This window comes from Gasterosteus aculeatus, chromosome 21 (assembly GCF_964276395.1).
Source record: "Gasterosteus aculeatus chromosome 21, fGasAcu3.hap1.1, whole genome shotgun sequence".
NCBI lineage: Eukaryota > Metazoa > Chordata > Actinopteri > Perciformes > Gasterosteidae > Gasterosteus > Gasterosteus aculeatus.
This window is the reverse complement of record NC_135708.1, coordinates 7,044,474-7,057,472: the sequence shown is the minus strand read 5'-3', so window position 1 is coordinate 7,057,472 and position 12,999 is coordinate 7,044,474. Positions and strand designations below refer to the sequence as shown.

The 12,999-nt window shown below is 42.6% G+C and overlaps 2 protein-coding genes across 2 annotated transcripts; one reads left to right on the top strand and one right to left on the bottom strand.

Moving 5' to 3' along the window:
* The first annotated feature begins 606 nt into the window (after positions 1-606).
* LOC120811997 (trace amine-associated receptor 13c-like) lies at positions 607-1,762 on the top strand. Its single transcript, XM_040167780.2, has 2 exons — positions 607-806; positions 958-1,762. The coding sequence occupies exons 1-2, from the start codon at positions 634-636 to the stop codon at positions 1,760-1,762; spliced, it is 978 nt and encodes a 325-aa protein (XP_040023714.2). The 5' UTR covers positions 607-633.
* Positions 1,763-9,711: 7,949 nt separating this feature from the next.
* Positions 9,712-10,758, bottom strand: LOC120812077 (trace amine-associated receptor 13c-like). Its single transcript, XM_040167887.2, has 2 exons — positions 10,673-10,758; positions 9,712-10,536 (listed from the first exon to the last, which is right to left on the bottom strand). Exons 1-2 carry the CDS (start codon positions 10,756-10,758, stop codon positions 9,732-9,734), a joined length of 891 nt encoding a protein of 296 aa, XP_040023821.2. The 3' UTR covers positions 9,712-9,731.
* Positions 10,759-12,999: the final 2,241 nt, after the last annotated feature.

Genomic DNA, 12,999 nt, shown 5'->3' with positions numbered 1-12,999 from the left:
AAAATAAAGTAATAGTAGAATCTCATAATAGCAGACAATGAAAATGAAACATAGTAGTAATAGTGACAAACGTAAAAATCCGTAACACGTAAAAAACGTAAAAACAATCTGGCACTAATGTATGAGGTCAAATGGGCCGTGATGCAATGTGTGTTATAACATTAGAACGTGTGTCTCTTATCGGTCCATTGAATGTCGTTACCACGTTTGTGAGTCCGTGGTGCCTGGTCCCTGTCCCTGTCTCTGTCCCTGCCCCCTAGGCAGTTTGATTTTCAATTGGTAATTAAAGTATTTTTGTGCCTGAAGTCTGCGTTTGAGTCCCTCTTCCGCACCCCGTCGTAACACTGCAACAGAGTGACCTCCGCCTGTACTTATAATAGTACATTCCATGAAAAACATTGCACATGATCAGAAAGTATTGGGTCAAAGGTCAACATCAGAACATCATAGTCATTTGTAGTGGGAAGGAAGATGAGCACGGAAACTATTGTTCTTTAATCTCCATGGAGAAAGAAACAACAGAGAGGTGATGAAGTAGGAGGGGTGGACCCAAAGTAAAGAGACAAATCAGTTGTAAGAAAAGAAGCTTTGGCCAGTCAGCAGAAGCTGTTCTGCAGCTTCTCCTCTCCGGTGATGGAAACCTTGGTGGGAACTGAACTTTGCTTTCCACAACTCATCAACACCTCCTGCAGAAAGCCAATTCGTCCTCACTTAGAAGCAATGCTGATTTATATTTTGTTGTCTTCCATCTCTCTGTTCACTGTAGCTCTGAACCTGTTGGTCATCATCTCCATCTCCCACTTCAAGTAGTGAATTGTTTCTTTTATTTGTGAAAGTGTTGCTTGATCACAAACTTTTGAATTTTTGCTAATTTTCTTTTTTTGTATTGTGTATTTTTATCTGAACCAATTAATGACTTAAATGTTTATACAAATATCAATATTTTTTTCCCTCCAGGCAGCTCCACACCCCCACCAACCTCCTCCTCCTCTCTCTGGCCGTCTCAGATTTCTTCGTCGGCCTCTTCATGATCTTTCAAATAATGTTGATAGACGGCTGCTGGATGCTCGGTGATCTCATGTGTTCTCTTTGGTCTATTCTATCATCCATTATTACCTCGTCCTCAGTAGGAACCATGGTGCTCATATCAGGGGAGCGATATGTGGCTATTTGTTATCCTCTGCATTACTTCATCAAAGTCAAACAAGAAAGAGTTCAAGTCTGTGTTTGTCTGTGTTGGATGTTTGCTGCTTTAATTAACAGTCTGCTGCTGAAGAATAACCTGCAACATCCGGGAAGGTATAAATCTTGCATAGGAGAGTGTACTGTTGACATGAACTACATCGTTAATCTTTTTGATCTTATTGTTACATTCATTTTTCCCATTACTGTTATTGTCATTCTATATATTAGAATATTTGGGGTGGCTGTGTATCAGGCTCGTGCCATGCGGTCTCACATTGCAGTTGTGACAATGAAAGTAACCGCTAAAAAGTCTGAAATGAAAGCGGCCAGGAATCTTGGTGTTGTTGTAGTTGTGTTTCTGATATGCGTTTGCCCATATTATTGTGTTGTTCTTACATCCCAAAATAACTTGGACACATCTTTATCTGTAACCATTGTAATATGTTTTTTTCAGTTTAACTCCTGTCTCAACCCTCTTATCTATGCCACTCTCTACCCCTGGTTCAGAAAATCAATTAAGGTCATTGTTACACTTCAGATACTGAAACCTGGTTCCTATCGGACCAACATGCTTTAGAGACACGCTGCATGGGTCTAAAATTGAAATGAGCCTGAACAGAACGTGCAGCATTTTAGTAATAGTGCAAATCAACTAAGATTTCGCCTTTCACCTTAATTTATTGTGCCAGAGTTGGAAAAAGAGCAGGTCGCTGGGCAGACCTACAATAACCTGGTACAGCTGTATCTTACAACACTATCCCTTCGTGTATTTCTCCTTGTTACCCTGCTGCTTCTATGCTTCATTATGAACTGATTCAATGTGGAAAGTTAAAGCACATGTAGAGCCTTACAAACAAATTGAGCGTCTGAAAAATGTGAAGAAAAAAATTAAAATTGAATAGATTATGCTCAAACTATGTGACAATTGTTGTATCCGGAGTAACCAAACATTTAACACATGTTAAATATATTGTTGCAATCTTTCATTACTTAAACTAATTCGTTGGAATTAAGGTTTTCGGGATTAACCATTTTTTTCAATAAAAGCATGTCATGCAAATAATGTTTTTTCAACTTTAAAGATTTGAAGAAGCTATGACATTTTTGTTGATTCCTGCATTTGTTTGTGAGTGCTGTGAAACCTCAGTCACATAACAATTGAGTGTGTGCTCATTTGTTTTGGGTGTTTGAGTCGTCTGAGTCTTTCTCGGACAAACACTCTGGCTTATATTGGCCTGAAAAGGTTCTTAATATTAGCATGTGTTCATTTTCATTATGTAATATTAACAGCAATGGCAATAATTCAGTGGTTTTCAAACTTCTGTCACAACCCACTTTTGAAGATAAATGTTCACGCCGCACCGGCCCAACAATATTGTAAATGTTGAATTTGTATTAAAATAACATTTTGTGACTCGTCCCTCAGTGGCTTTCCAATTAATGGAATATAAAAATTGCAATCAATTATTTTTTAAATGTACAACCATATTGTTATATCAATGCAAATAAAGTTCTTTCTGATCAAAAAATCTAAATGAAATTAGGGCTGCGAGCGGCGTTGGATGGGTCCTCTTTAACATTATTAAGGTCTTAGGCCACTCCCCAGCCAACTTCTGGTCAATTTCAGGTTAGAATTAAAAGGAAACTATCAGTAGTTACATGATCATTTCACTTCAGACTAATAGTACACATACCCAAGGTGTCACTCAGCGATAACCAGGACATTCTGATGTACCATTCCAAAATTAAAGCCTCTAAAAATACCATACATGAGCCAATTTCCTTCAAAGTCTAATTTCACGAGACTACTTCAGGTCAATATAAGATTACAATTAAAAGGAAACTATCAATAGTTACTTGATAATTTTTGTTCAGCTTGATAGTACACATCCCCAAGGTGTCACACAGGGATGAGCAAGACATTCCGATCTACTATTCCAAAACTAAAGCCTCTCAAAATACCATACATGAGCCGATTTATTTCAAATTCTCGATCACGGGACTCTGGTCAATTTCAGATTATTTTGAAAAGGAAACTATCAATTGTAAAACGATCATTTGACTTCAGGCAGATAGAAAACATCTGCAAGGTGTCACGAAGGGTTAATCAGGAAATTCTGATCTACTATTCCAAAATGAAAGCCTCTCAAAATACCATACATGAGCCGATTTCCTTTAAATTCTCTATCAAGAGACTACTTTTGTTCAAATTCAGGTTAGGATTAAAAGGAAACTATCAATAGTTACATGATGATTTCACTTCAGACTAATAGTATACATCCGAAACACTGCATGAAAAGTGAGATTTTCGTCCACGTAAACGCCCGGAAATCTCCCTAATTTCCGACCGTTTCCGACAATTTGCAACCCGCGCACGTCGCGTTTGTCTATGCCACAAATTGTCGGAAACGAACCATGACGTAGGCGGAGAGCTGGCGGAGGTGCGAATGGCCCTAATTAGCATATGAATGCAGCGAAACCGCGGGTGGCCGAGCCGAGTGGGCTTGAATAGCCTTACTCCTTATTGGATGAAACCACAAATTTCAAACAAGTAAAATCACTCGTGATTGGCAGCAAAACCACACCTGGGCAGACCAGGCTTGAGTTTCCTTGCTCATTACTGGATGAAACCACAACTTTCAAACAAGTAAAATCACTCGTGATTGGTTGGCAGATCTGTCGCTATTGGTCACCCGCCTCATTTTATTTATACATATTTATATATTCATATTATGCTGTATATTCATTTCATTGTTATCCTATGTAGGCTACTACACTATTATTAGGATACCATCCAGGACATCAATGAATTCATAGAGAAAATGAACATTTGCCAAGAACATGTTTATGCAAAGAAAGAGCTTTATTAACAACATACAAACAACAACTATATACAAAGTGAGGATCTGCCCACACTTAAAGGCGGTAAAAAACTACAGCTCAGTAAACTGTCCGTTTGCCCCCTCGGGGTTGTAGACTGTCACTGGCGCCTAGTGTGTGTGGCTCTTCTGAGTCGGTTAGAGGCGTCTACGCAATGGCGGTGACTGTACAATCCACCCCGAGACCCCGCCAACAACGCCATCCTCTCCGTCCGACATGGACTCTACGGTGGCGGATTTCCAGAGTTCCACCTCGTCATCAGCCAGCACAGTTTGTCTCGATTCCAGCAGCTGTAAAAACAACAATGAATTAGTACTGTGCGATGCGATGCGTATGGACACAACACATCTATCAATGCACCTGAAAAAAGTCAGCAAATAAACTCTGACCCTCTTTCTTCTCGCCCGGCTCTGCGCTGAATTCTTCGCAGCTTCCGCCCGCAATGAGTGTTCCGTCTGAACCTGAAGCTCCTGCGTACCGTCTAAAAATACGTCTTACAGGCGGCTGGAAAACAATTAAATGAGTGTGGTATGAATTTTAAAAAATGAAACGCAAGTCACAGTAACATTTAACAAGGAAGGAGAAACAGTAAACAGTGTCACTTACACACAATGACGTCTTTATCTAAATCGAAATCTGGACTTTTCCTGGAGCAAATACGAGGTCACCGCCTCATTATGAGGCGAGATTAGTCTGTGAAAACAAAATGTACAGTTATAATCGGTATCCATCCTATGGTATCTATAAGTATATATTTCCTTATAGCGCAGAATGAAAGCCTATTCTTTAAATCTTACCCTTGCTCCGGTTCGTAGCGCCTGTAATTCGTCTCGGAGTTGTGAAGACGGCGCACCGCTTCCTGTAAACGACACGGCAAAGAAAACACACTTTAATAAAGCTGTTTCTGCTCACTTGTAAGGCTACTAGGCTACTCTTAGCTTTCGTTTTAGGCTACGCTACTTTTAGCTTAGCTTGCAGTCATCGAACATATTCTTACCGCTATCTTGGGATTGTGCGCCCGTCTCCTCTTCTTTGAGTCAGTTCCTCCAGAGCCGCCAACCTCTCCTCTATGGACAGAAACCTGGAGAGTCCCGAACGCTCCAGTGGAGCGAACCGCTCGTTGATATCGGCAGTTTGTTGTTGAGTTGAGGAGACAATCCACTGAGAGCATTCAGCAGTTTCTTCTCGTCTGTCTGCGGACTGGCCGAAAGTTGCTGACCGCGGAGAGGAGTTGAAGGCAAGTTGAACGCGAGACGTCGTCCAGCCATTATTCACAAACCAGCAAAAACCAAACAAAGGAACTAGAGATACAGTTCTTCTGAATATAGTAACATTGTATGCTTGTCTTGCAAGTACTGCTGTCTTGAGTCATGTCTATGACCTCACACGCTATGGACGTGGTGGACGAGGAATCTAAGGGTCCTCCAATCACATGTGGTGTGGAAACACTAACAGTTTTGAGGAGCCCGTCCTTGACCCTCTAGCAGAACTACGACCAGCTATTATAAAGCAGTTTATAGTTGTTAATGTTGTGTCAAAGGGTACGGCATTTAAACATGTTCTTGCACAAGTTTCATGGCTTCATCCCCACCCGGACAGACATTTTTATGGAAAGCCAATTGAAGTTTGGGGCTTGCAGGGAACAGATACGTCATACCCAATGTAAGAGTCTATAATTAGGCTACTGAGCCTGATCTATTTGTACCAGAGATTTTCTTACCTTTTAAAAAAATTTCACCTGGGCTAAAACTCCCTCTGCAACCCTGATTTGCCTTTGTATAGCTCACAGCATTTTCATTTACATGTCAAAGCCTCCCCTAGAATTAGGAGGAGGGGGGTCATGGGGGGACAACTGCCAAGGGAGGCCCACATCAATTTCTGACAATTTACGGCAGTTTTCGGCGTTGCCCGCAAATTGCCGCAAACCTGAAATTCCACGACAATTTACAGTGCCGCATACTGCCGAAAATCCCACTTTGCATGCAGTGTCAGCCAGTTCGATGCATCAGTCTGCAAGACAAAAGGGAGAGAGAAGTTAGGTGTATGGAGCAGTGGTTCCCCACAGAGGCCTCGTTTCACCCCCTCAACCGCCCACTGGCACCGCTCTGTCCACTGGACCGGATCTGAAGCACCTTTACGGGTCAGGTCAGTCAAGGGGCTGGTCAGCTCCGCAAAGCCTTCTGTGAACCTTCTGTAGTAGCCCGCCAGCCCCAAAAACTGCCTCACCTCTTCTTTCGTCTTGGGCCACTGGCAGGCTGTGATGGCTGCGGTTTTGTCCACCTGCGGGCGCACCCTCCCGCCGCCCAAGTGGTACCCCAGATGTACCTTCCTCCGTCCAACTGCACACTTCCCCGGGTTGGCGGTGAGCCCAGCCTGTCTTAGGGACTCCAGCACCGCGCCCACCCGCCGCACATGCTCCGCTCACGTGGTGCTGTGTCTGATGACGTCATCCAGGTAGGCGGTAGCATACGCAGCATGCGGAAGCAGCACCCGGTCCATGAGGCGCTGAAAGGTGGCCTTTTCCCTGGACTCTGGTGACAAGGGAATCTGCCAGTAGCCCTTGGTCTAATCCAGTGTCATAAAAACTGTGCGGTGGCCAATCGGTCTAGGAGTTCGTCGACCCGGGGCATCGGGTATGCGTCGAACCATGACACCGCATTCACCCGTCGATAATCCACACAGAACCTTATCGTTCCGTCCTTCTTGGCGACAAGAACGATGGGGCTGCACCAGGCACTGTTGGACTCCTCTATTACTCCCATCTCCAGCATAGCGGCCAATTCTTGCTGAACCATTTTTCTTTTCTGTTCAGGTAACTTGTAGGGCCGCGTCCGTACCGTCACGCCAGGGAAGTCTCAATGTGATGTACTATGAGATCTGTGCGACCTGGCAGAGAGGAGAACACATCATTAAATTGGTCTTGCAACCGGGTTATGCCCGCTTGCTGGGCTGCAGAAAGATAGGCGTCGAACGACAGCTGGGTCGGATCGGTGGACTTTGGGACCTCTGGCCCCAGCTCCTCTCTCTCTGCTGCAGATACCAGGGACACAGACTTGTTAGGGATTTAAGCCAGAAGTGCACCCCTAGTCATAGAATTGTAGTACGTGTAATGATGTTTAGTGTTAGAATTATAGTTTGTGTGTTATTAGATATTAGTTATTACATTAACATGTTAGATGAAGTGAATGCAATTTCAATCAAACACAATTCATAGTCATTTAAATCATATAAACACTGTACACATTAACATTCTGTCACAATGTGATGTTAAAACCTGGGGACGGATGCCAATTGCCGTTCTTTATGGATTTCTCCCAATTTTATCCCCAAAAAGGGTTTTTTGGGAGTTTTTTCTCCTGTCAGGTAATAAATGAACAACTTAATGTAAGGCAGCCGACTGAGGCAAATGTCTTGAGAATTGAACCACATGAACTGTTTTAGATCGTATGATGAAGTGTGATGAGCGGTGATCATTAATGATGGGTTGTTGTAATGAAAGTGTACTAGTTATAAGATGAAGACTTAAACGATGTATGCTTTGTTGGGTTCACTCATTGAGGCATAAAGCCACTGTATCTGCATTGAGTGCATTGGAATTTGAGGGACAGATAGGACAGAGAGGTTTCAGGTTACAGCTGCAGCTTCACACCTCGACGTGGAAGGGACAATGGAGGAGGTGACCCTTTGGAGAAGAGGCCAATGACATTCAAATGCACCAAAGAAGACACACCTCAAGAGTTTTCAAAGGACCAAAGCGGGGAAAGACTGTTAGAACTTCTCCTGCAGCCGCGTTGATAAGTCACTTTAGACTTGCTCAGAGAATTCTCTATTTCGCGAAATATTCCACTGTTCGATTGGTATTTCACTTTGTAATTGTAATCCCTATTACGTTGTTCAGTTATTAAATAACTTTTGATTTTTGAATTTAAACGAATTGACTCATTCGTGTCCTCGTTTCCGGCCGGGACGAGAACAAAGGATTGAGTCCTCCCTCGAGAGCTTCCGAAACCTTAACAGTCTCCGCCTCCCTCCATGCTTTGAGAAGGTTGAGGTGGGTGATCTGTGTAGTTTCCCCCCTGTCAGATCGCACCACCTCATAGTCAACATCCCCTACCCACCGTGTGACCACAAAGGGCCCTTGCCACTTGGCGAGTAGTTTCGAGCTAGAAGAAGTATAATACAAGTACTTTTTCTCCCGGTGTAAATTTTCTCAGCTTGGCCCTTCTGTTGTACAGTTGTTGTTGACGCTCCTGGGCCTGGAGCAAATTCTCACGTGATAACTCACCCAGTGTGTGGAGTTTGGCTCGCAGGTCTAGGACATACTGAATCTCGTTCTTACCGGGGCTCGGACCCTCCTCCCAGTGTTCCTTCAGCAGGTCGAGCAACCCCCGTGGTTTCCTGCCAAAGAGCAGCTCGAAGGGAGAAAATCCCGTGGAGGCCTGGGGAACCTCCCGTACTGCAAACAACTGAGGATCAAGCCATTTATCCCAATAACGTTCATCGTCGTGAATGAACTGAATCATGGATTTTAACGTCCTATTCAGTCGTTCCACCAGGCCGCCAGTCTGGGGATGATACACACTGGTCCTAACAGATTTAACCCCCAGTAATTCGTATAGTTCCCGCAGTGTGCGTGACATGAACGAGGTGCCCTAGTCAGTAAATATCACTTTCGGGATTTTGCAGGACGCGCACCATCAGCGCACATCCGACAAGATGCCTGGCCAGTAAAATCGGGCCACTATCCGATCCAGAGTTTTATCGCTACCCATGTGGCCCGCCATCGGGTTATAGTGAGCTGCCTAGAAAACTATTTCCCCATCACAATTACATAGTTTAACCATGTTAATTCAAGAAAACAGTAGATATGTTTATTTAAGTGTATTTGATTTTTAATTTCTCTGTGGTTTATTTTTCTTTTTATTCTGAACACTGAACTCATTCTTGACTGGCTCGTTCTGAACAATTTATTGTACTCTTCTTTTTCATGCAACAACCACCAAAGCAAATTCCTTGTTTGTGAAAACCTTCTTGACAATTGAAAAGATTCTCATAGTGATTTTTCTCCATAGGCTTAAAGCCTATTCATGTGGAGAATACAAAAAAATCTTTCTTTTGTTTTATCTACTGAAACCCAGTTTAAGCAGGATCTTTGTTACACTCTGCATCGTCCAATCCTGTTGACTTTACCCATGGCTGAGCCAGAATAAACTCAGCAATTGATACCAAATGGTTTAGCTTTTATTTGTAAATAACTATTTTTAGTTTTAAGCATCAACTATTTCATTTGCTTTGTTCTCTACAGTGGTTATTGGCATAATAATACACACTGAAATGTTTAGAAAATCCATTTACTTTGTATTTAAAAAAAAAAAAACGTGTTAGAATCAAATCGTTCTATATAAGTTTCCCAACACCATCATGCACATGTGCTTGCACTTTCTACATTGAATCAGTTCATGATAAAGTATAGAAGCGGCTGAGTAACAAGGGGATAGTGTTGTAAAATACAGCTGTTCCAGGTTATTGTAGGTCGGCCCGGGGACCTGAGAAAGAAAATTAACCTTTTGTTCTGGGCCAATATATTGAAGTTAAAAGGGAAATCTTGATTAATTTGCACCATGAATGAAATTCAATTCTCAAGATTAGACCCATGCAGCGTGTCTCTAAAGCATGTTGGACTGATAGGAACCAGGCTTCAGTATCTGAAGTGTAACAATGACCTTAATTGATTTTCTGAACCAGGGGTAGAGAGTGGCATAGATCAGAGGGTTGAGACAGGAGTTGAAATGAAAAAACCATATTACAATGGTTACAGATAAAGCTGTGTACAAGTTATTTTGGGATTTAAGAGCGGAACAATAATATGGGAGAACACATATTAGAAACACAACTACAACAACACCAAGATTCCTGGCTGCTTTCATTTCAGACTTTTTAGCGTTTACTTTCATTGTCACAACTGCAATGTGAGACCGCATGGCACGAGCCTGATACACAGCCACCCCAAATATTCTAATATGTAGAATGACAATAGCAGTAATGGGAAAAATGAATGAAACAATCAGATCAAAAAGATTAGCGATGTGGTTAATTTCAAAGACACACTCTCCTATGCAGGAGTTATACCTGCCTGGATGTTGCAGGTTATCCTTCAGCAGCAGACCGTTAAATAAAGCAGCAAACATCCAACACAGACAAACACAGACTTGAATTCTTACTGGTTTAACTATGGTGAAGTAATGCAGAGGATAACAAATAGCCACATATCGATCCACTGATATGAGCACCATGGTTCCTACAGAGGATGAGGTAATAATGGATGATAGAATAGACCAAAGAGAACACATGAGATCACCGAGCAACCAGCAGCCGTCTATTATCATTATTTGAAAGATCATAATAAGGCCCACAAAGAAATCTGAGACAGCCAGAGAAAGGAGGAGGAGGTTTGTAGGGGTCTGGAGCTGCCTGGAGGGAAACAAACATTATTATTCGGATCAATAATTATGGAATTAATCTGTCAGATATAAATACACAATACAAGAAAAAGTTAAACACTTTTTAAAATTAACCAGTTTTACTAATAAATAAGATATTTAACTACTTGAAGTGGGAGATGGAGATGATGACCAGCAGGTTGAGAGCTACAGTGAGCAGAGAGATGGAGGACAACAAAATGTAAATCAACATTGTTTCTAAGTGAGGACGAATTTTCTTTCTGCAGGAGGTGTTGAGGAGTTGTGGAAAGCAAAGTTCAGTTCCCACCAAGGTTTCCATCACCGGAGAGGAGAAGCTGCCAAACAGCTTCAGCTGACTGGCCAAAGCTTTTTGTCTTTCAACTGATTTGTAACTTTGGGTCCACCCCTCCTACTACATCACCTCTGCTGTTGTTTCTTTCTCCATGGAGATTGAAGAGCTTTCCGTGCTCATCTTCCTTCCTGCGGGAGGTGACTGATCTGTTTTGATGTTGACCTTCAGGTCAGGGGCAGTATTTGTGAAGTTCCTTATTAAGAACACTTTCTACAAGTGACAAAAATCTAAGAATCACTCCCCAAACCTTCAGCTTACCAGAACCAAACAACATGCACAAAAGACAGTTGTAAAATGTCCCTTATCTTAGCAGTTTGCCATGAAAAGTTCAACAACCACTGCATGAAAAGTGGGATTTTCGGCAGTATGCGGCACTGTAAATTGTCGTGGAATTTCAGGTTTACAGCAATTTGCAGGCAACGCCGAAAACTGCCGGAAATTGTCAGAAATTGATGTGGGCCTCCCCTGGCAGTTGTCCCCCCATGACCCCCCTCCTCCTAATTCTAGGGGAGGCTTTGACATGTAAATGAAAATGCTGTGAGCTATACAAACGCAAATCAGGGTCGCAGAGGGAGTTTTAGCCCAGGTGACATTTTTTTAAAAGGTAAGAAAATCTCTGGTACAAATAGATCAGGCTCAGTAGCCTAATTATAGACGCTTACATTTTAGCTTGAATTGATTTATTTAATTCAAATATGCTAGATTACTGTGTACGCCATTAGCAATGGCAAATGTTATGTAAAAAAGATACACAAAATAACTTGTAAAACTAATGGAATAAATTCCATGCAAACAACATTTGAATCAGCATGAGGGGTCTGCAGAGATCACAGTCTCCTAGAGCTCAACTACAGTGCATCGTGGCAGGACTACAGTGACCTTTTCTTTGGTCTTACTTAAATGCACAGAGGATGTATTAACCACACATCTTCTAGCAATGCGCTCAACTGGCAGAAATGATGCTGGGTATGACGTGTCTGTTCCCTGCAAGCCCCAAACTTCTATTGGCTTTCCATAAAAATGTCTGTCCGGGTGGGGATGAAGCCAGGAAACGTGTGCAAGAACATGTTTAAATGCCGTACCCTTTGACACAACATTAACAACTATAAACTGCTTTATAATGGCTGGTCGTAGTTCTGCTAGAGGGTCAAGGACGGGTTCCTCAAAACTGTTGTGTTTCCACACCACTTACGACATTATGCTCTGCATCTATCGATTGAGTAAGTTACATTCATATATGTGACCCGTTTACACGTCATGGCAAAACATTCAACCTCAGTGACACAAGGGTACATCTAATGATACATTGTCAACATTGCATGTATGTCAGACTCAAGATTGTCTGGTGGAATGGAGAAAGAGGCACCACTGTACAGATTTCTAGGGAAAGTCGTTCTGCTGACACCAAAACACTGCTTTACATAAAGCATATCAGCTGTTTCAAAGTCCCAACCATTTGTCTTCCTAAAATACTGGTCCTTCCGTATAACAATCACCTCGTATGTGATTGGAGGACCCTTAGACTCCTCCTCCAATCACGTGTGAGGTCATAAGCATGACTGATACAGCAGTACTTGCAAGACGAGCATACAAACAGACACGTGTGTGTGTTACTATAGTCAGAAGAACTGTATCTCCAGTTCCTTTGTTTGGTTTTTGCTGGTTCGTGAATAATGGCTGGACGACGTCTCGCGTTCAACTCGCCTTCAACTCCTCTCCGCGGTCACCAACTTTCGGCCAGTCCGCAGACAGACGAGAAGAAGCTGCTGAATGCTCTCAGTGGATCGTCTCGTCAACTCCAACAACAAACTGCCGATATCAACGAGCGGTTCGCTCCACTGGAGCGTTCGGGACTCTCCAGGTTGCTGTCCATAGAGAAGAGGTTGGCGGCTCTGGAGGAACTGACTCAAAGAAGAGGAGACGGGCGCACAATCCCAAGATAGCGGTAAGAATATGTTCGATGACTGCAAGCTAAGCTAAAAGTAGCGTAGCCTAAAACGAAAGCTAAGAGTAGCCTGGTAGCCTTACAAGTGAGCAGAAACAACTTTATTAAAGTGTGTTTTCTTTGCCGTGTCGTTTACAGGAAGCGGTGCGGAGTCTTCACAACTCCGAGACGAATTA

Excerpts from the sequence above, each read along its gene's own strand:
- LOC120812077 (XM_040167887.2), bottom strand. The coding sequence starts at position 10,758 with ATGTTGATTTACATTTTGTTGTCCTCCATCTCTCTGCTCACTGTAGCT. Across the intron at positions 10,537-10,672 it reads ATCTCCATCTCCCACTTCAA|GCAGCTCCAGACCCCTACAA; the intron begins GTAGTTAAATAT and ends GTTTCCCTCCAG.
- LOC120811997 (XM_040167780.2), top strand. The coding sequence starts at position 634 with ATGGAAACCTTGGTGGGAACTGAACTTTGCTTTCCACAACTCATCAAC. Across the intron at positions 807-957 it reads ATCTCCATCTCCCACTTCAA|GCAGCTCCACACCCCCACCA; the intron begins GTAGTGAATTGT and ends TTTTCCCTCCAG.